Source organism: Cimex lectularius, unplaced genomic scaffold, assembly GCF_000648675.2.
Source record: "Cimex lectularius strain Harlan isolate CLEC.00 unplaced genomic scaffold, Clec_2.1 scaffold257, whole genome shotgun sequence".
NCBI lineage: Eukaryota > Metazoa > Arthropoda > Insecta > Hemiptera > Cimicidae > Cimex > Cimex lectularius.
This window is the reverse complement of record NW_019392829.1, coordinates 596,967-619,157: the sequence shown is the minus strand read 5'-3', so window position 1 is coordinate 619,157 and position 22,191 is coordinate 596,967. Positions and strand designations below refer to the sequence as shown.

Genomic DNA, 22,191 nt, shown 5'->3' with positions numbered 1-22,191 from the left:
CTAACCTAATTGAGGATCGATGAGGTACTTAATATTCCACCGTCAATCCTCTTACGTTCACTATCACGCCAATAAATACATTTACTCTCAACACACGCTAGTTACCCTGTACTGTCAGTACTACATATAATAAAATCACACAGTTTTCTCCAAAAATCGGAACAGAGGATCAAGATAATCCCTGATGTGCTCAAACACAATTCTCACTCATACACGCTCTATATATAAAGCCAACGAATTTCATCCTTTTGTTAAGGTGGGACACCTCAAAACAACCCTTCTCTACAAACATTATGAGAAGAAATATTTTATTTATTTAATTATTTAAATATTATACACATATGAAATATTCCCATTACAAAATATAACTGTTTAAAATTCCTGTTTGTAATAACCTTGAAAAATGCAATTTATTTAACTAAAAATTGCATCTATCGATATAACAGATTTTGGTTGTATTTACGACGGGGCGTTAAACCGTAATATTCTCGTCGCCCACGGCAGATACAGTTTTTTACAAGGTTTTTACATAACTGACCAGCTCCAAGGAGCTCGAGATGGTCGAGACTGGATTAAAAGTTCAAAGCGATTGGAATGAGGATCGCTTTGTATAAAAGGGGGCTTCAACAAGAACTAGCATCAGTTGTGTTTGAGTCTTCAAAATGAATACCACTGTGAGTGAACATTTTTGGATACCAAGTGTTAACCGGCGGTTTGAGGAGTACTTTGTCCTAAATGATTCTGACTTGGCGATTGATAATTGAATTTAAAAAATAAAATCATCAAATAAAGTTCACTTTTTAGTAAACATATTTCTACTCATAGAAGCCTCACTTCTGTGATTAGAACTATTTTTTCCAAACAGTGAATCTTATTTCATGATTTTAATTGTTGGTTAAATTAAATTATCAATCGCCAAATCAGAATTATTTAAGACAAACTATTGCCAATACCACCACACATCAAATCATTTCTATAAGATTATTTGGTGTGACAATTGTTGAAATTAGACATTTCATAAATATCTAGATTTAATTTACATGTGCATTGATTACAATTATTATGTCATGGATAGCATGTATGGTAGTAGTAGTATGTTTTAAAAATTAAATACCAAATAAATTGTAAATCTTACTATTCTGACATAACAAGAAATTATAAAATTAACTTTCAAACTTTTTAGACAATTTTCCTCCTACTTGGGTTGGCCATCGGTGTGCTCGGTGGGCAGGATAAGAAACAGGAGAAAAGAGGAGTTTTTGGCGAAGGACTTTACGGAGGAAGTCTAGGAGGTTACGGCTCATCTTTGGGAGGACTCGGGTCAGGCCTGTACGGATCTGGTTTTGGCCATGGAGTTTCATACGGTTCCGGCTTCGGCTATGGATCAGGACTCGGATTGGGATACGGAGTCGGTTCTGGAGTCGGTCTTGGATCCGGACTTGGATACGGTGTCGGTTCTGGAGTCGGTCTTGGATCCGGACTTGGATACGGTGTCGGTCTGGGATCAGGAGTAGGACTCGGATATGGAGTTGGTTCTGGAGTCGGTCCGGCCACAGGAGTTGTCGGAGGAAGCCAAGTTGTGTCAAGGCACGTCACAGTCACGCACCGTGTTGCTGTCCCAGTACCACAGCCTGTGCCAGTTCCAGTCGAAAGGACAGTACCTGTACCAGTACCCCATCCTGTCAGGGTTCCAGTCGACAGGCCCTACCCTGTACACGTGCCACGACCAGTCCCAGTTCCAGTCGACAGGCCTTACCCAGTACCAGTTGAACGTCGTGTCCCTGTACCTGTTCACCACACAGTCAAAGTTCCTGTACCTCACCCGGTCGCAGTTCCCGTTCCAAAGCCTGTCGCCGTTCCCGTCGTGAAAACCGTTCCAGTTCCAGTTCCTCACCCAGTTACCGTCCATCAACCTGTACCCGTCCACGTCTCTGTTCCGGTCCACACTGGAGTAGTTGCTGCTGCCCCAGTAGTTGGTGTCTCCTCGGGACTTGGTTTCGGTTCTGGCTTCTCTGGACTCGGATATACGTCTGGAGTTTCTAGCCTCGGATACGGTTCAGGATTCGGATACGGTTCTGGACATGGATACGGTTCTGGATTAGGATACGGTTCTGGACATGGATACGGTTCTGGATTCTCCGGACTTGGTTACGGTTCTGGATTCTCTGGACACGGATACGGTTCTGGATTCTCTGGGCACGGATACGGTTCGGGATTCTCTGGACTTGGATACGGCTCTGGATTCTCATCTGGTCTTGGCTCAGGCGTAGTAGTTGGAGGACACCACAAAGTTTGGTAATCGCAAATCGCAGCATCGTTCATTCATCAACATCTTCGCGTTCATTTCTCACTTTCTCATTGTAAATAATTCATTTTTATATTGTTAAAAATTTGTTAACTCTCTGTCTAAACAGTTGTTTTTCAGTCGGTTACAGATGACTAATTGACTTTGTAAGACACTGTTTTTTTTCTGTTATGTAATTTTAATAAAGTTTTTACTGAAAATATTTAATTTTATTTAATACTATATGGAATGCAGTGTGTAGACATTTAACACCCTGTACTTTCTTTTTTCAAGAGCGTGTTTCATCTCCTGTTCGGTACTGTCAGTACACCAGTATGCTTGCATGTAATTTCTTCTGTTTTTTTGAAAAATCTACATAACGCTTGTCAACTTAACGCAATATTATGTAACCGGTGGACTTTATCTCAAAAAAGGTTGGCAAAGTATGTTATACATAAAAATTTGTGTTAGAATGGAAGGTTGTACAGAAATAAAGACAAACATACTCAAGGCTTTGGCAAATGAATTTATCAGGAATTTATTAACGAAAAGAAGAAAACGCAGAATTCCATTGTGTATAAAAAAAAGATATTGATCTGATTAATAAACATATTTTTGATAAAATGAAGTTTGATTTTATTTGTCTAATTATGTGTAGGTCTACTACTCAATTATCAATGTGGATTAAGGATGATATGAGGTTCACTTAAGCGGAATAGACCCAATACTTTCTGATTCCATAATGCTTTGAAACTAAAGATAGCATCGCCATTATTTGTGATAGGTTTGGTATGGGCATACTATACAATGTCCTAAATCCTATAAATAAAATACGAGTTTAATATTTTTTAATCTAGTTTCAAAATTTTACTTTTTTTGAAGAACAATTACGCAGGGCAACTCAGGCCCAGTACAACTTCAAAATTTTAAATACGACCCTAAACATCCTGACACTTTATTCTAAAGGCGTTTTACGCTGAAAACAATGGTGCACTCTGATTTTAAATTGGTCAAAAAAAGACAAAGTTAGAGAAAAAAGTTTGACAAAATCATCAGTCATTTGGTTTGCTATGTTAATCATATTTCATTTTCGAACTGCCTGCCTTGCGTAAAGATGCAAAGATTTGATCTTCTTACACACTCTTCATTGGCGATCAGAGTGAAAGAGTCAGAGGAGATGGATTGATAAGCATTTTCTTACCTTTGCCGCAGTTCTTCAACTGAGGTTGCTGGGTTATGATTGGCGAAAACACTATCTTTGAAATGGCCCCACAGAAAATAGTCAAGTGGAGTTAAGTAGGGTGACCGAGGAGTCCAATACATCGGACCATGAGGTCCTATCCATCTATCCCGGAAGTGACGATCCAAATAATGTCTCAACGCAAAAAATTGTTAGAGGGGCATCCATCAAGCTGGAAAATCATTCTTTGACTTTGTTGCATAGCACATAATACCTGTCTCAAAAAATTGAGGATCTGAGCACCATTTAAATTATTTTCGTAGGAATAAGGACCAATTAATGCATTTCCGAGAAGTCCACACCAAACATTGATACTGTGAACCAACTGACGATGACAAGAGTAGTATGTCACTGGAGGTGAACTTGGTTTCATCAGTGCACAGGATGTATGGACAAGGTTTTCTTCACGCTCCCTGAACGGTGCCGGTTTCATGGTGATGGAACTGCAACTGATCCGTATCTTCTCATATTGCGAGCAATACGAATAAACATTTTGTATTTTGTGTGGTGATTAGTGACCGTTAGTCGAAGATTATTCAGAAATCGTGAGATGCGGTCTGTGTGACGTAGGTTACAGAAAAACATTTTCTTTACCGTGACAACGTTTCGATCTTCATTGAGATCATCTTCAGGGCTCAAAGTGTTTGTTTTCTGTGTAATTGTGCCATTCTTGCATATCGTGTTGAGAATTTTGTAGTTTATTCTGGGGCGATCAGAAAATTTGCTGGAGTACAACTCGACTGCACGACGCGCAATACCACTGGCAATAAACATACTCACATATATCAACTCTCTATACTCTTCGGTTCATTTTGAATGGAATACTGAGTGTAACGAAAAGGTAAAATTTATTTACTTCCAGGAAGTAAGATTTGCTCTCATAATGTGTGTTGAAGTTGAACAGGGCCTGAGGCACAGTGTATAATTTTTCTAAAAAAAGTGGTAAACATTTGAAACTAGACTTTCAAGAGAAATTCAGCCGTGCCATTTAAAAGGGACACCATGGATATAGAAGAGGTAAATCTGTAAAATGCTACATATTATGTATTGTATAATTTCTTTCTTATAATTTTCCAAAATTTATAATTTCAAACAATCATTTATTATGTAATTTATATTGAGCTTTTTGTTTGCAAACTTACAAGCCAGATAGAAAGCAAAGCTATTTTCGGAGTCAAATAGCAAAAACAAACAACATTAGACGAGTATACAGTATACACTACTTCACAAACTAGCACATCGAAATGCTCTCTTCACCGGATAAAAATAATGCCAGTATTAGGAACCAATAAAAATTCGTACGTTAATTCGTTACGTCGAAATATAAAATAAAAGGATTATTTAAAAAAAGGGATGTACTTTCAAGGACAACATTTTAATAAAAATAATTTGTGGGATTTACAAACATATTGAACAGTTTATTATGTAGGTATGAATAAACATTAAACAGTTTATTACAATTTTACAACAGACCTTCATTATTCAAATATAAAAATTTAAGACTAGAACTATAAACTCGTTTTAAGAAACATTGCGGTTCATATTATTGAACAGCCATAATAGAATACAACATATGAATTCTTTCTAAAGAGGAACAGCGGAAAGAATGAACACCAATTATAAAAATTTTAAGAACAAATGACAAATAAAAACACCATCCCGTTCCGCACAGTTCCGACGTATACTTTTCATTAATAAAAAAATATAAAAAATAAACTCAAGTTTATGGAACTTGAGTATTATAAGATGATATAATGATCGATATTACAATATATGTCCAATAATGGAACGAATAACAAAAATAATAACATTACTTTACAAAAATAATTTTTAGGAGTATAAAAAATGTGTTATTTACAATGAGAAAATGATAACATGAACGTAATGGAGACTGATTGTTTTCCGAAGTTTAATTACCATACTTTGTGGTGTCCACCAACTGCTACAGCCGAGCCAAGACCAAGGCCAGATGAAAAGCCAGATCCATATCCATGTCCAGGAGCGTATCCAAGTCCAGAAACTCCAGAACCGAATCCGAGTCCAGAAACCCCAGAACCGTAACTCAAACCTGAAACTCCAGTAGCGCCAGAAGCGAATCCGAGTCCAGAAACTCCAGTAAGGCCAGAACCATATCCGAGTCCAGAAACTCCAGAAGCGTATCCGAGTCCAGAAACTCCAGAAGCGTATCCGAGTCCAGAGAAGCCAGAACCGAAACCAAGTGCAGTAGAGACACCAACTGCTGGGGCAGCAGCAACGACTCCAGTTGGGACTGGAACAGAGACGTGGACGGGTACGGGTTGTGGGACAGCTACTGGATGGGGAACCGGAACTGGTACGTTCCTAACAACAGGAACAGCAACTGGCCTTGGTACAGGAACAGCGACTGGGTGTGGTACAGGTACATTTACAGTGTGGTGAACAGGTACAGGGACACGGCGTTCAACTGGGACAGGGTAAGGCCTCTCTACGGGAACTGGGACGGGTTGTGGCACTTGTACCGGGTAGGGCCTGTCGACTGGAACACTGACGGGATGCGGTACTGGTACAGGGACTGTCCTTTCAACAGGGACTGGTACAGGCTGAGGTACTGGAACAGCAACACGGTGAGTGACAGTGACGTGTCTTGAAACGAGTTGGTTTCCTCCGACAACTCCAGAGGCGAGACCGACTCCAGATCCGAGTGCAACTCCGGACGCAAGACCAACTCCTGAACCAACTCCATATCCGAGTCCGGATCCATAACCGACCCCAGAACCGACTCCATATCCGAGTCCGACACCTGAACCAACTCCATATCCGAGACCAACTCCGGATCCAAGACCAACTCCAGATCCGACTCCATATCCGAGTCCGACACCAGATCCAAGACCGACTCCAGAACCGACTCCGTAACCGAGTCCGGTTCCAGCTCCAACGCCAACTACAGAACCGACTCCAGAAGCGACTCCGAGACCAGATCCGTAGCCGAAGCCTGAACCGTAGGAAACACCAGTGCCCACACTAGATCCATACAATCCTGAGCCGAATCCTCCTAAACTTCCACCATAAAGTCCTTCGCCGTAGACGCCTCGCTTCTCGTGCTTTTTGATATCACCTCCCAACACTCCAACGGCCAGTCCGAAGACAAGGCAAATAGTCTGAAACAGTTTTTATTAATGAGACATTATCGTAAAAATGCTTTATTTCCTAGGTGTTAGCGGTTTTCTTTCAAAATTTCCCGTCTCTCTTGTAAAATAATGGATTAATATAAAAAATAAAACGTTCAACAATACAAAACTTTTGTTTAAAATTTCATTTATTAAATTACAACTATCTTATCGATTTTTCTTCATTCATTTTGTAAATTATATCGAAAGATGGTTCACTTACAAATGTATTCATTTTGGAGTGATAAACTCAACTGATGCACAACTGTGTCATCTCAGCCTTTTATACAATATTAAGAGATCCTACTTCCGCCCCTTTGAACTTTTAGTCCGGTCTTGTCCGTCCACTCTCTTGCCAGATGTCCAGTTATATAAAATGTATTTAGCTAAATTCCAAATTTTTTTCCGATTTTATTTTATTGATACATTGATAATTAATAGTTATATCGAATTTCTAAGATTCGATGATGCAATGGTCAAGAACCCATCTTTGGGGAAAGCAAGATAATTTAATGGCCCAACATAATGAGAATATACTTTATAAAAATAAATTGTTCTGACAAAATATGCTTTGAACATTAATTATATTAGTAATTATAATCAATGCTTTCAATGCATAAAGCCATCCTTTGATAGTGATTAACCATGGTAATTTTTTAAAAAGTTTTGTTATAGTCTTTATCCATTATAGTTATCAACCAGTTTGACACTTATTCTTTCTGTTCTTGCATTTATCATAACAACAATTTTAATTATCTAGTAGGTTTTACTCTTTTAAAATAATCGGACCAATTATTATTCAATAATATTTTCTCTTTATTATTCAATAATATCCTATTTGATTTTTCTAATTTTGATTTAACTCGTTTTAAGAAAAAGCTACAAATGATCATGTAAAATAATTTATAATTTTTAAAAATATTTGTAAGAAGATTTTTTAAAATATAACACTATAAACAGCCTAATCACATGTTTTAAAAAAATCAAGAAATATAGAATTAAATACTAACATACGCTTTTTTTATGTGGAAAAAATTCATAAGAATCACTATGTCACTGCAAGTCAGTATTAATACAGTTATATATTTACATGCATGCACATATTTGAAAACCAAACGTAACTAATTATATATAACGAAATTGTTTATTACTATAAATGAAGAAGACGAATAAATCATTTTAGTAAATTACAACTGCTTTTATTTGGCAAATAAATCACCCCCTAATCCTTACATAAGTTGTTTTATTAATACTATCATATTAAAAATTTGAAAAACAAAATGTTTAAATATCTTCTTTATTATTTATTAATTATTATTTATTGCGTGGCTTTTAAAGTATGTAGTTTTTCAAAGTTTCTGGGTTTTAAAAGTATGTGGTTGTTAAAGTGGGTACGTTTTTAAAATATGTGGTTTTTTAAAGTATGTGGTTCTTTTAAATGTATAAAGTATGTAGTTTTTTAGTGACAAAGTAATAGGGGTTTTTAAACTATGAGGATTTTTATTGTGTAGTCCTTTTAAATGTGTGGATTTTTTAAATGTGCTTATTTTAAAGTATGTGTCATTTTAAATGTACTTGTTTAATGTTTTAAATGCACTTACGTGGTTTTAAAGTACTTTCTTTATGGGCGTCGGTGGCCGCAACGGTTTAGGCGTTGACACTTTAAGGTAAAGGTCCCGGGTTCGAATCCATCCATCGAACCCAACATACTTACAAATGCGCTTTTTTTTTCAAAAACACCGGCACTCCGAGGGTTTATATGATCTCTGCTGTTGCGAATTCTCGTAAAAATCTAAAAAAAGTACTTTCTTTAAGTATGGGTTTTAAAAAAAGTCTTCAGTATTATTAGGTAGCTAATTCATGTGTATTTTAGTTGGCCCTATTAAACCCATGTAATTACTTAAACTAATTTATAAATTTTATGTAAAGTGTGGCTAAGATGAAACCCACAATGTTCAGTTGTCGTAGCAACTTTTCCCGTTTTTTAATATTTATAATTCACGTATATATTTAAACATAAAAATAGAAACTTATAATTTTAGTTAAAACTTTCTCGATTTTTTTGATAGGTGATCTTGGCAAGTAAATGGACGAATGACTAGATCGGTGTTGCTTAGCTCATAATGCTAAGGTTACAATTTGTTATATCAGATTGAAAACTATCTAGAAAATTATAGACATTAAAACTCGTAATTTTACAATTGAGCTATTTACAGATTTTAAAATTGTTAATATGGAGCTATACTGACATTCATTTTGCTAAATATTGCTGAATTTTATTCAGATTGTATTTAACAGTAAATTAGTTCAATTATTCTGATTAGCTTGAGTACAATTTATCATATCTTACGCAAATGGTTACATCCCAGGTTCATAGATTTTTATAGCTCTAGTCAAATGTTTTATTTAAAAAGTTGTTCTCCATACGAGAAATGTGGGACGAGGAACAACTTGTTGCAACACAGTGATGTGCTATTGTGACCTTTTACAAAGATTTTTGGGGTTATTTCATTATTTTTTTAAACAAAAATTGGAATGCTCGTTTTATGGATAAAAGATTAACAAAGCAAGTATCAACGATCAAAATAATAATTAGAAAGCCTTTACTCGCTGCATCTGGTTGAAAAGTAACGGCCACTATATTTGTCGGACATAAATCGTGTATTTCACCCTTTTTTTTACATGTGAGGTAAAATTTAAAGGCGAAATTTAATTTGGAACCGGATTTATCGGTTTTTCGCTATTATCTTTATTTACATTCTTCTTTATTTATTACCTGATATTTTTGAAATTTGTATAAATTCTGGTTTTACGTTTGAGGTAAGCACCATCATTTTATTCTTCTTTTACGATATCATTCAACGGAAGTTAAAATATTCTCAATAATATACTTCGATAATCACATGGAAGAATCACGTCACTTCATTTGTATAAATCCGCAAATGTGCCATTAGTTTGTAGTAAGAAATGGATGGCTTCTTAAACTGTGATTTGACAAAATACTATAAAAAAAATAGTAAGAAAATAATCTGTAACATTGATAATAGTCACGATGTGTTGTTATGATTATAAATTTTCTTTGTGGATTATGTCATTATTTTAAAATATCCATTTATAAAAAACACCAAAATCCAATTTCATTCTGAATCTTGTAATATTAATAGAAACATAACGTTATAATTATTCTGAAAAAGTGGGTAAGACTATTTAAAGTAATTACAAATAAGTATTGTAATTTTTTCCAAATTATGAATTTCCATTAAAACCTGTAATGTTCTAATATACTAAGCTATATATTTACATAATTATCCAAATCACAATACACGCGAAGGGACAAGACCGGATTCAAAGTTCAAAGAGGCGGAAGCAGAATAGCCTAGAGTTGTATAAAAGGCTGAGATGACATGGTTGAGCATCAGTTGAGTTTGTCCCTCCAACATGAATACATTTGTAAGTTCATAATATTTTTTTAAATGTAATCACAAATTTCGTACAATATTATTTCGAAGTAACGTATACAACGTCTTGTTGAGGGATTACTTTGTGCTATGGACAGAAAGTTTTTCTATTATGTTCACTAGTGGATAAATTTACCTTTCATTGACAATATAATATTTCCTATGTAACTTTACATAGAAACCAATCTGAAATTGCCATTTATATAAAGTATGAAACAATTTATTGCTACGGTTTGCCTTGTCTAATTTCATTTGATTTGTAACAATTTTGAGATAAAAATATATATGTTCTAATTTAAGGTTTTTATTTCGTGCCAAAAAAGAGACACATCAAGATTTTATTCAGTTATATGGTTGTCCATAATTATTTAAGTTGTATTTGCAATAAGATCATTAGAACAAAAAATATTTTAATTTATTAAAAGATAATCTTGTTAAATTTATTTCTAAATGATGAAAAATTGTTTTAGACAATTTTCCTTGTCCTCGGATTTGCCGTTAGTGTGTTGGGAGGTGATACTAAGAAACACGAGAAGCGAGGAGTCTATGGCGAAGGACTATATGGAGGAGGTCTAGGAGGATTTGGCTCAACATTGGGAGGAGTTGGCACAGGACTGTATGGATCTAGTGTCGGCACTGGTGTCTCCTACGGTTCAGGCTTCGGTTACGGATCTGGACTCGGAGTCGCTTCTGGGGTNAGAGGCCTTACCCTGTCCCAGTTGAACGCCGTGTCCCTGTACCTGTTCACCACACTGTAAATGTACCTGTACCACACCCAGTCGCTGTTCCTGTACCAAGGCCTGTCGCTGTTCCTGTTGTTAGGAACGTACCTGTTCCGGTTCCCCATCCAGTAGCTGTCCCACAACCCGTACCTGTCCACGTCTCTGTTCCGGTCCACACTGGAGTTGTTGCTGCTGCCCCAGCAGTCGGTGTCTCTTCTGGTCTCGGTTTCGGTTCTGGCTATTCTGGACTCGGATACGCTTCAGGAGTTTCTGGTCTTGGCTACACTTCTGGAGTTTCTGGCCTCGGATACGCTTCTGGAGTTTCTGGCCTCGGATACGCTTCTGGAGTTTCTGGGCTCGGATACACTTCTGGAGTTACTGGAGTTTCTGGGCTGGGATTCGGCTCTGGAGTTTCTGGTTTAGGATACGCTTCAGGAGTTTCTGGACTTGGATACGGTTCTGGTGTTACCGGAGTTTATGGACACGGATTCGGTTCTGGAGTTTCTGGTCTCGGTTACGGTTCTGCCTTTTCATCTGGTCATGGTTTTGGCTCGACCGTAGCAGTTGGAAAACATCACAAAGTACTGTAGTCTGGAAGAAGCACCAAACATCATTTCCTCCATTCTTTCACATTCACTGTTCATTATATCATTGTAAATACTACATTTTTATATTGTTAATAAAGGTTTAATCGTACATTGCATTGTATTTTATTTTCCATAATACTGTTAATAACTCAGGTATTCATTGATAAGTCAGTATGTTTAACATTTCTCGGCGAATTGTACAGTCTGAGTTTTTTGGTATACTCTTCTGCAGTTATTGGGAGTAGGATTTAGTCCTCGTGTTACTGGATTTATTATTTATCTTTCATAAAACGGGTGATTCATAAAATAAATAACATAAATCAATGTTTTTGTTATTAATTTGTATTTTATTTACTTATGACTGGTCCATAAAAATGTATGAGCTCATTTACATTAACAAGTAAAAAAAATCAGATTATGAGATATCAAGATGTTGTTGTAATTGCTTCCCACAGCCAGAATAACAGAAAAATATACCTTTGTATGGCACCTTGTACTATTGCAAAAAGTAATTGTTATAAAAATGTAAAATATATTATTTTCAATGTTCCGATTGCTGACGAGCAAATGTTCCCTTTCAGTTAAATAAATCATCATTGTCCGCAATACTATGTCTTTAACCATACCAACAGTCTTTGTTATTTGGTAACAAAGAAATGTATTCATGAATCTACTACTCATGAACAATTATTTCCTCCAATTTTATCTCTCAATTGATTGAGGTGATGATACGAATACTTTTGTATTGATGTAAAACTTAAACACTCTTTCCATTCTAATTTCACATTCTCGATGTTCGAAGACCCGTAAAAACTTGCCATCGATTGGAAAACAAAGTCGTGCTTTTCCAAGAGTGTATTTCAGTATTGGAAGGCGAAGAAGCACGAATTGTTGAAAAGCGTACGTAAATTACTTACTGTGTACTAAATAATGTTAAACTCGATCATTTCTTTGATGCCACTACGATTTTTTTTATGCCTTTTTATCATGCTTCCCCACGATGTACTTTTGTGCCTTGTTTTGGTCCAACCCTTCAAACCACCACCTCTCACATTACGCCCAGAAAATTAACAGACAAATGTTTTATAAAAGAGTTAGTAATTATTGAAACTTTTTAAAAAATGACCATACCTAGAGAAAATACAACAGGATATGTTATGGAACTGTCATATAATAGCGAGGTAAAACCGTGGTACCTAGTAAAGCAATTATTGTGCAATACAGACCTACCACTAAGACGAATTCTGTATTTCATTAAATAAACTTAATTCTTCTAAGCCAACTACAAAACAGTGATAGAACACTTAAAGAAATGAAGGGGGAATTCATTCTGACCACAAATCAAAAAATAAAATAAACTGACGGTACTATAAAGTCGCACATCTAGATCAAAACATAATAAAATCAAAGCATTTATTTTATTTGTAAGATTTATTTTTAGTAAACATTTATTCAGATTTTATAAAAATGTTGGATGAACCAACAAAACAGATTGACGTTCTTGACTTCTTTCCAAAGGATAACGTTTTGTGTATTATTTAAAGAATAGAATAGTTAATGACCCAGGACGCAAGAATGGTTGCAATCTTAGTTTTAGAACAACGAGCGAAGTGAACGTACAACCACTTCTGATTATAGTTTTTGAGTCGCGTTGAGCAACAATTTTTGTGGATAGAATTCCTGCGCTTACTATTATTTGTAGTTATACATTGTTGTTGGTAAATCTTGGTGGTATCGGAGAATTTTTAGCCGGTTTTATTATGACTTTTTTACTTGGAAGATAAAACTTTTGACTTTTCTAGTTACATGAGTTTTGTTGTTCTTGTAAGAGAGATCTTTTATTAAAATTTAAAAAAAATAATCCTATTTGTTGAATTTCTAAGTGATTATAGTCGGTACCAGATTGATGGTTCGTGAGCTTGCATTGAGATTACTTATGTTCTATAAAAACAAACAAAATACATTTATCACGTCATTTCACATTTCGAACAAAATGACATCACAAAAGTAGCACCACACTTTATGTGACTATGATATACTTGGTTACATCTGCATATTGTTTTTGTCTAATCAACATACATTTTGTGTAATTCACCCAGGCCCTGAAGATGGCCCTAATAAAGATCGAAACGTCGGCAAAAAAAATGAACAAGACGTTTTTTCAAAACTAATACGCTTCTTTTTTATATCATGGGCAAATGATAGATGTGAAACTGATTATAACTTTAATTATTTTATTAAATTTTATTAATTATTTTAATGAATAATTTATTTGCGAAAAGTACAGTAATACTGTAAGATAAAACATAAATAGAGAGAAAATTTAAGGATAAAATAATAAAACCATAACTGGAAAGAAAGTCATTTAACCAATATGAACATTTTCGCCTGTCACCTAAAAGCAGTGATTGTAACAGTTGGCAGGAGTTATGACGGTGAACAAAATTGCTAAAAATTAAATTGAAAAAAATTAGAAGGTGTATAAGACCAAATAAATGAAATAAAAATAAAAATAATGAACAGAGAAAACGAAAATAAAATAAAATGCAATAAATTCAAATAAAGATAAAATAAAAATTAAAGGATACAATAATTGCCCTTTCAATTTAGGATTTTCAAAAAGATCTCTTATTAGAAATGTAAATCATAAAAAAGTGATATCTAAAAACAGAAAAATGCCAAATTTAACCAGAAGGTCATCCTTTTCATTTTTCTTCCTTATTATGTACCATCCATCTAAAATTAAAAATAAATAAATAAATAAAATGAGAAATAAAAAATATATATAACATAATACAACTACAACTTCATAATAATATTATGAATATTATGTACCAGATAAATTGATTCACTAAGTTAAAACTTCCGCTCACTCCAAAAGTTTTATTTTTACTGGGCTGGATATATATGTATATGCATATATATATTGTGTAAACAAAATAATAGATAAACGTAGTATGTATCTTTTTGCTATATTAATGTAAATAATTTAATAATTTTTTTCTTGTTGTACCGTTGCAGCATTCATTTCATATCATGTTTTCCTTGTTTTCCTGTCTGTGGTTATTATCTGTTGCTCGTTTATGTTTAAAACTTAATAGCATATCAGAAACCATGTCTGATGTAGTGGTTAACAGAATAAACACACCATGAATGACAGAATCTATTAAAAATGAGAAACAAAAATTCAGCAAGTAATCCATCACAAAAACAACAATATTATGTGTTTTTACCCATCCAATCCCAGCCGTTCCTGAGGAAGACCACATTCTTGCATACCAGGGCTAAATTCTAAAACTAAGAAGAGAGGTTAGGATCACTCAAAAACGCCTTTAATGGTCTTTTATGTCAGGAGAATTCTTGTTTCTTCGAGTGTTTGTTTTATATTTAATAGGGTTAATAAGTCTTTCTCGACAAAATTTATCATTTTAATTTTAAACTTATGGGAATTATCAATTTTTATGCTAAAACGAATTGCTTCGGATTTAAAAGTTTCGAAATCGCAGGTTGCTCTCAGTTGTGGTCAGTTCTGAACGACATGTGTGCAAACCAGGTTTCTCAAGTTTCGACATATACCGTTATAAGCCTTTTTACAAAAATAATCGAAAGGGATGAAAATGTATTTAAAGCACCCATAAAGAAGTGAACACTAATTCAGATAAACTCTCTTGCACTGAATTTGAACAGTAGTATCATTGCTTCAAATCTACGGTCATGCATGTCGATCATTAAATAAAAATAGCAGGTAAAATGAAAAATAACGGACGGGATAAATCTGAAAAATTAAAGAAGTGACAGGATGGTGCAAACACAAGCAAACAACATTAATTGTAAGTTAGACACTTAATTGTGTTTGTGAAGAAATCATCTTACAATGTCCAATACTAGGATTAATAATTACCTTTTATAAAATTAATTAGAGATTATAAAGGTTTGATCAAGGCTTAACAATTGTTTATTGTTTACCAGCTCAGTAATAAAGATTTCGTTGTGCTTCATTCTTTACTTCCCATGTAAAAATACTAACGAAAAAATCACTCGAAAATAATAGATTCAAGAAACATTTATTGAACTTTAGAAATCGTTATAAGCAAGCTTATAGGATGAGAGTAGGAAGACAGTATAATTCGAAGGAGAAATATTAAACGTGCAAACTTATCAATGAATACACGAAGAGTTATTAACATTATTAGGGAAAATAAAATATAATGCAGTGTACAATTAAACCTTTATTAACAATATAAAAATGTAGTATTTACAATGAGATAATGAACAGTGAATGTGAAAAAGTGGATGAATTGATGTTTGGCGCTTCTCCCCGACTAAAATACTTTGTGATGTTTTCCAACTGCTACGGTTGAGCCAAAACCATGACCAGATGAAAAGGCAGAACCGTAACCGAGACCAGAAACTCCAGAACCGAATCCGTGTCCATAAACTCCCGTAACACCGGAACCGTATCCAAGTCCAGAAGCTCCTGAAGCGTAGCCTAAGCCAGAAACTCCAGAGCCGAATCCCAGCCCAGAAACTCCAGAAGCGTATCCGAGGCCAGAAACTCCAGAAGCGTATCCGAGGCCAGAAACTCCAGAAGTGTAGCCAAGACCAGAAACTCCTGAAGCGTATCCGAGTCCAGAATAGCCAGAACCGAAACCGAGTCCAGAAGATACGCCGACTGCTGGGGCAGCAGCAACAACTCCAGTGTGGACCGGAACAGAGACGTGGACAGGTACGGGTTGTGGGACAGCTACTGGATGGGGAACCGGAACAGGTACGTTCCTAACAACAGGAACAGCAACTGGCCTTGGTACAGGAACAGCGACTGGGTGTGGTACAGGTACATTTACAGTGTGGTGAACAGGTACAGGGACACGGCGTTCAACTGGGACAGGGTAAGGCCTCTCTACGGGAACTGGGACGGGTTGTGGCACTTGTACCGGGTAGGGCCTGTCGACTGGAACACTGACGGGATGCGGTACTGGTACAGGGACGGTCCTTTCAACAGGGACTGGAACAGGCTGTGGGACAGGAACAGCAACACGGTGAGTGACAGTGACGTGTCTTGAAACGAGTTGGTTTCCTCCGACAACTCCAGTGGCGAGACCGACTCCAGAACCAACTCCATATCCGAGTCCAACTCCGGATCCAAGACCGACTCCAGAACCATATCCGAGTCCGCTTCCAACTCCATATCCGAGACCGAGTCCAGATCCAACGCCAGCTACAGAACCATATCCGAGTCCGCTTCCAACTCCATATCCGAGACCGAGTCCAGATCCAACGCCAGCTACAGAACCGACTCCGAGCCCAGATCCGTAACCAAAGCCTGAACCGTAGGAGACACCAGTGCCCACACTAGATCCATACAATCCTGAGCCGAATCCTCCCAGACCTCCTCCATAAAGTCCTTCGCCGTAGACTCCTCGCTTTTCGTGTTTCTTGATATCACCTCCAAACACACCAACGACTAATCCGAAGACTAGGCAAATTGTCTGAAACAGTTTTTCATCACTTAGCAATATATTCAAAAGATTTATATTTGAAGAAATGCAAAGTTTTTATATTAATGATCATATTGAAAATATGCAAATCATATGAAAATAGTATTTCATGAAACTGGGTATTTTTAAGTCAACACTGATGAAGGGGAGCAAGCAGTATCTCGAAATTGATGCTTGTTAATACATAAAAAATTCTTTTTGTTAGTGTTTTTTGTTGTCTCCCTCTTTGCAATAGATAAAAAATAAATCTTAACAACAACCTATATAATAGAATAAGAATGACATTATTATCAAGATAAGATAATAGATTTGTTTATATAATGCCAATGTAACTTATAGATATGCATACAACTGACGAAATTTTAATTCCTGTATATTATGTAATATAAATTATGTTTATAACAATTATTCTATTGCACGTATGAAATCTGTATGTAATAAATGTATACATTTGTGTAAATAATAGAAACACTGTGTGTTCAGAACAACAGTTGATCCATGAACAAGACATGACACAATAATATTCTACAAAATTTGAGAATACATTTGAATAATGAGATGAACTTACAAATGTATTCATGGTGGAGGGACAAACTCAACTGATGCTCATCTGTGTCATCCGAGCCTTTTATACAAAGTTATACGATCCCGCTTCCGCCTCTTTGAACTTTTAGTCCGGTCCTGTCCCTCAGTCTTGCGATTTGACCAATTATATAAAATAATATAGTTCAACCACTTGTAACACTTTCGAATTTATGGTTCATGAATTTTGTTCAGAATTTTAAACACAGTTTACATTTTTACTTCGATTTTCACTTTTCCCTTTTTTGTATTGACATGATTTCTATCCTGATTCGTATTTGCCCTAATCTTTGAGATATATTGAACTCCCTTTCTTGAAAGTCTTAGACAACTTGAAATTTTTGATTAATATTGAGATTAAGAATCAGCTTTTAAGACTGAAATAGTGCTGAAGAAATTTTCAAAATGAATAATCTATTGTTTTTTCTCTTTCAGTGCAGTAAGTTGAATCTTGTGTTTGTCCCTCATAAGTCGTACTAAGCATTGATTTGTTGATTTAAATATTTTATTAAATAGAAATTTGATTGTTCCATTAATTTGAGACCCATGCACTCTTCACACTTTTGTTATTGAATTCGTCAAAAAAAAAAAATTTGGCGGTTAAAGGCTGAAACATATAAACAATGTTATCCAGACAGTTTAACGTAATTCAACTACCTTTTGTACTTGGCCCGTTTTATTATTTTTAGTTTTTCTCTGTTTTTAAACCATTTGTAAATGCAGCTATTTTTGGTTTAGGCCAAGTAAACTTTAAATGATTGATTCCTTAAACTGTGGTTAATGTTTTGAAATGATTGCGGGCTGTGGCTAATCATCACGCCATTTGCATCCAAATCCACAAAAACCACATTGACCTTATCGTGTTTTTTATTTTTTATAGGCTGGCAATGCTGTTGAATAGAATAATGTAATAAACTGCAATGAAATACTATCTAAATCTTAATTCTATCAATATATTGGCAGATGTGCTAAGTCATTGCCTCCGTTTTCCAATATTTTCGTATTCACGCAATATATTTTATTCTATGATAGACTTAGAATTGCTGACAGTTAAGTTGAAAATGATTCCTATCGTGAGATGCGGACTGGTGTGATGTAGGTTTCAGAAAAACATTTCTTTATCGTGCCAACGTTTCGATCTTTATTGAGATCATCTTCAGGGCCTGGGATTTGCAAACAATGTTTAAATTTAACAAAAACATGTTGGATGTAGGAAAAAAGTGAATTTATACAATGCAAAAAATATATTTTTTTTTTATATTCAATCAAAGTATTTCTACTCACTCAACACCTTATTCTTCGCAGAAAACAAACACTTTGAGTTTTAATTTCAATAAAAATACTTTGATTGAATATAAAAATTTTTTTTGCATTGTATAAATTCACTTTTTTCCACATCCTACATGTTTTTGTTAAATTTAAACAATGTTTGTAAATCCCAGGCCCTGAAGATGATTTCAATAAAGATCGAAACGTTGGCACAATAAAGAAAATGTTTTTCTGAAACCTACATCACACCAGACCGCATCTCACGTTTTCTGAATAATCAACGACAAACGGTCACTAATTACCACACATGATTCCTATCCTTTGACTACTTTTTGAACCATTTTGGTGAAAAATTATTAAATAAATATTAACCCTTATTAAATCATTCACTCTTTAATTTCTGAACTGCATAAAACAAGTGTGATCTCGGGTTTGCTTGAGTTTTCAAAACCTGGACAACTATCATGCTGGCTTTTTAGTCACATATTTTATTTGGGTTATGAAGACATAAGATTTTCACGTTCTAAATTCTAATTGATTCAGTAAGAGGCTTAATTCCTCATTTGATATGTTCTCATCTTTAGGTTGTTGTGTATCTTATGATCAGTTTTCTTCCTAAAACTTGTCATTTATCAGGATTTTAAGTTTCTTCTTTGAATCCTGCTGTCACATTACTTCAATTTCTGGGCAATAAAGCATGCGAATATTATTTTTGAGGTCCAAAAGCAGAGTAGCTCTTCATGAAAACAATCCCAATAATTACCCGCAGCGAACTTCGCGAGAAAAAAATTGTAAAAATAAACGCAGCACGAATAAATAAAATTAAAAACTAATAACAATTAGTATTGAAAACGAAGTTTTTTATGCAGCAGCAGTCATTGTGTTCACCATCGACATGTTTTTCTATGAAACCAATGCGACCCTCTTTTAAGTAAGTTTGGATGATTAGTTCAAATTATTACTTATATCAAATCGCTGCCATTGAAGTGAAGACTTTTCACAAGCCTTCATCATTTCCGGCTTCTCCATACAGAAGATCACAGGAATTACGTTCTGAAGTCAAAACGCCAAATTGGGCAATGTTTTCAATGATGTACCGCAATGTATACTGTTGTATTTATCAGATATTTTCATGAATATGAATGAGATGAGTTCTTCTTTGCAAGCGAAGAGTATCACATTTTCGATACTAATTGCAAAGTTCGCGCTTTGAAAACTAAAATTCATTATTAGGTTTAATCTGTGGAGATGGAAAAGGTGGAGTGTTTTCCCGTGTTAAATGATCTTTTAAAAGAAAGCAAACTAGAGCTTGGGAACGGCACGTTGATTGATGAAATAAGTGAAAACCTTCGAAGTTTGGAGAGGTCTTTTGAGCACTACTTCCCAACAGCTCGAGATACCATGCTCCAGGCCTTAGATGGTGAAACAGAATTTTCAGTTTCTCCTAAGCCAACCAGTCTATCTTGAAGTGAATACAAAGGTTGGAGAGACATTACTTCAGACTCTACCTTGAAATTTACTTCCGAATCCGATGAAATAGCAAAACATGTTCTTCTTCCATTTGCCACAACTTACCGATGTGAATCCGGATTTTCTGCTGACATACGTTTTCAGCTATCAAATATTAATACCAACATATGCATATTGTGCAGGTTAAAACAACTCATTCGTCCCATTAATGCATTAATCATTAATGTTCAAATTATTACTTTTCAAATTGATTTATGAATTGATTCGTTCTGACCTATTTGATTTTTGTGTTCCGGAATTTGTATTTAAAATTAAGTATGTAAATTTAATGTTTTGCTTTAGGAGTGATAGCCTCCGCCATCACCTAATGAGGACCGGACTGGCTAATTTATAAACTTTAATTAACTAAAGTATTTAATTTTAAATAAGAGAGGTCCGCAGGCTAAAATTTTTGAGAAGCCCTATTATATAACGAACTTCGTACTGCACTTCTCCTTTTCTCGTAAAGCATATTCCCGAATTAAACTTCGCATTTAAGTCTCCGCATTATTTTTTGATTCCATTATTAGTTCTTTCTTGGTTAAATAATCCTCATCAGTTCAGTTGTAAATAATGGTGCAGACTTTGGAAACAACGAAGCAGGGAATGGAAGCATTTTTCTGAAGCACAATCCGGTTTTGTGAGGCTTTACTCCGTACTTTTGAAGCACACCTCAAGACGCAGGGTCTTTCGCCTTTTTCCGATCACAGTTCCTTAAGGATTCTGGCTTACACGTTAATACTTCAACAAGAGTGAGAGGAAATCAAAGATACCCTGATTGGTTTTGTGGAGATCCTTTTTCAATAGAAATTTCCTAATAGAATAATTCCCATGTTCTCTACGCTTAAAAAGGTTTTGCAATGTGTTTGCCGTTTTTGCTATACTTTTTCGCGTAAAATTGATGAGATTCTCTTGGATCTTTCACAGCACCTCAATTAGACCGAGATTTGTTAAACTCGGTCCTCCGGGCCGGATTAGCACGACTTTAATCCCTTCAACATAGCGGTTTAAACTAGGATCTTGTTATATTGACAGGAAATAAAGCAGTGCGCCCAAGAATAATGTTAAGGACTCTTGTCTGCCTCGTACTCAGTTTAATAGACAATGGAACTTCTGTCCCGATTTCGCCTCAAACGTACAATTTGGCTACTCTACACGAAATAGTTAACTCTTGGAATGAACAAAATTAAAGTAGGCACTGACATACTAAGGGCAGCAAACTTAAAATAAAGTATGGTTTGATCGACCTACATTTAATAATTAAGTTGAAGAGGGTCGGAATAAGGTCAAATAACCATACTAAGGTTTCGCCAAGTTTCAATGTATTAATATACCACATCATCACACAAATTTGGCACGCAAAACCTTCAAATACGGTTATATTCTTTGACTATAATTCTGCACATTCCCATATAATGAAAGTAAATTATGATAATAATCCGATATTCCATAAAGCTAATAAGAATACGATTTTTCCATTTTAAGGGGTAATCAAGTCCCGGCCAAATTGATTAACAAACAAAGGGTTTTATCGAACGTATCTATATATAAAACAGTTCGTGACTACTGACTGACAACGTATTGACCAAACCGCTGGTTCTAGACGGCTGAAATTTTGACAGTGCATTCTTATAACGACAAGGAAAGCCGTGAAAATAGGATTTCTTGAGATTCCATTCCTAACTATACACAATTATTCGGATATCGTGAGATGCGGTCGGGTGTGACGTAGGTTTTAGAAAAACATTTTCTTTATGTGCTACCGCTTCGATCTTTTTGAGATCATCTTCAGGGCCGCCTGGGATTTATAAACATTGTTTAAATTTTACAAATACATGAAGGATGTGAAAAAATGAATTTATGCAATGCTAGAATATTTTAGATTAAAAAAANACT

General features: G+C 35.2%; 2 protein-coding genes across 2 annotated transcripts; one reads left to right on the top strand and one right to left on the bottom strand.

Annotated features, from left to right (window-relative positions):
* The first annotated feature begins 599 nt into the window (after window positions 1–599).
* On the top strand, window positions 600–2,505 carry LOC106670148 (fibroin heavy chain-like). Its single transcript, XM_024228484.1, has 2 exons — window positions 600–674; window positions 1,184–2,505. The coding sequence occupies exons 1-2, from the start codon at window positions 663–665 to the stop codon at window positions 2,297–2,299; spliced, it is 1,128 nt and encodes a 375-aa protein (XP_024084252.1). The 5' UTR covers window positions 600–662; the 3' UTR covers window positions 2,300–2,505.
* Window positions 2,506–4,883: 2,378 nt separating this feature from the next.
* On the bottom strand, window positions 4,884–17,566 carry LOC106670147. Its single transcript, XM_024228490.1, has 5 exons — window positions 17,504–17,566; window positions 15,761–16,926; window positions 11,135–11,296; window positions 10,838–11,093; window positions 4,884–6,661 (listed from the first exon to the last, which is right to left on the bottom strand). The coding sequence occupies exons 1-5, from the start codon at window positions 17,513–17,515 to the stop codon at window positions 5,438–5,440; spliced, it is 2,820 nt and encodes a 939-aa protein (XP_024084258.1). The 5' UTR covers window positions 17,516–17,566; the 3' UTR covers window positions 4,884–5,437.
* Between the last annotated feature and the right edge of the window lie 4,625 nt (window positions 17,567–22,191).

Coding starts and splice junctions, on each gene's coding strand:
- LOC106670147 (XM_024228490.1), bottom strand. Junction 11,297..15,760: donor AAACATCACAAAGTATTTTA/GTCGGGGAGAAG, acceptor ACCGTATCCAAG/TCCAGAAACTCCTGAAGCGT. Junction 11,094..11,134: donor AGGCCAGAAACTCCAGAAGT/GTAGCCAAGACC, acceptor ATCCGAGTCCAG/AATAGCCAGAACCGAAACCG.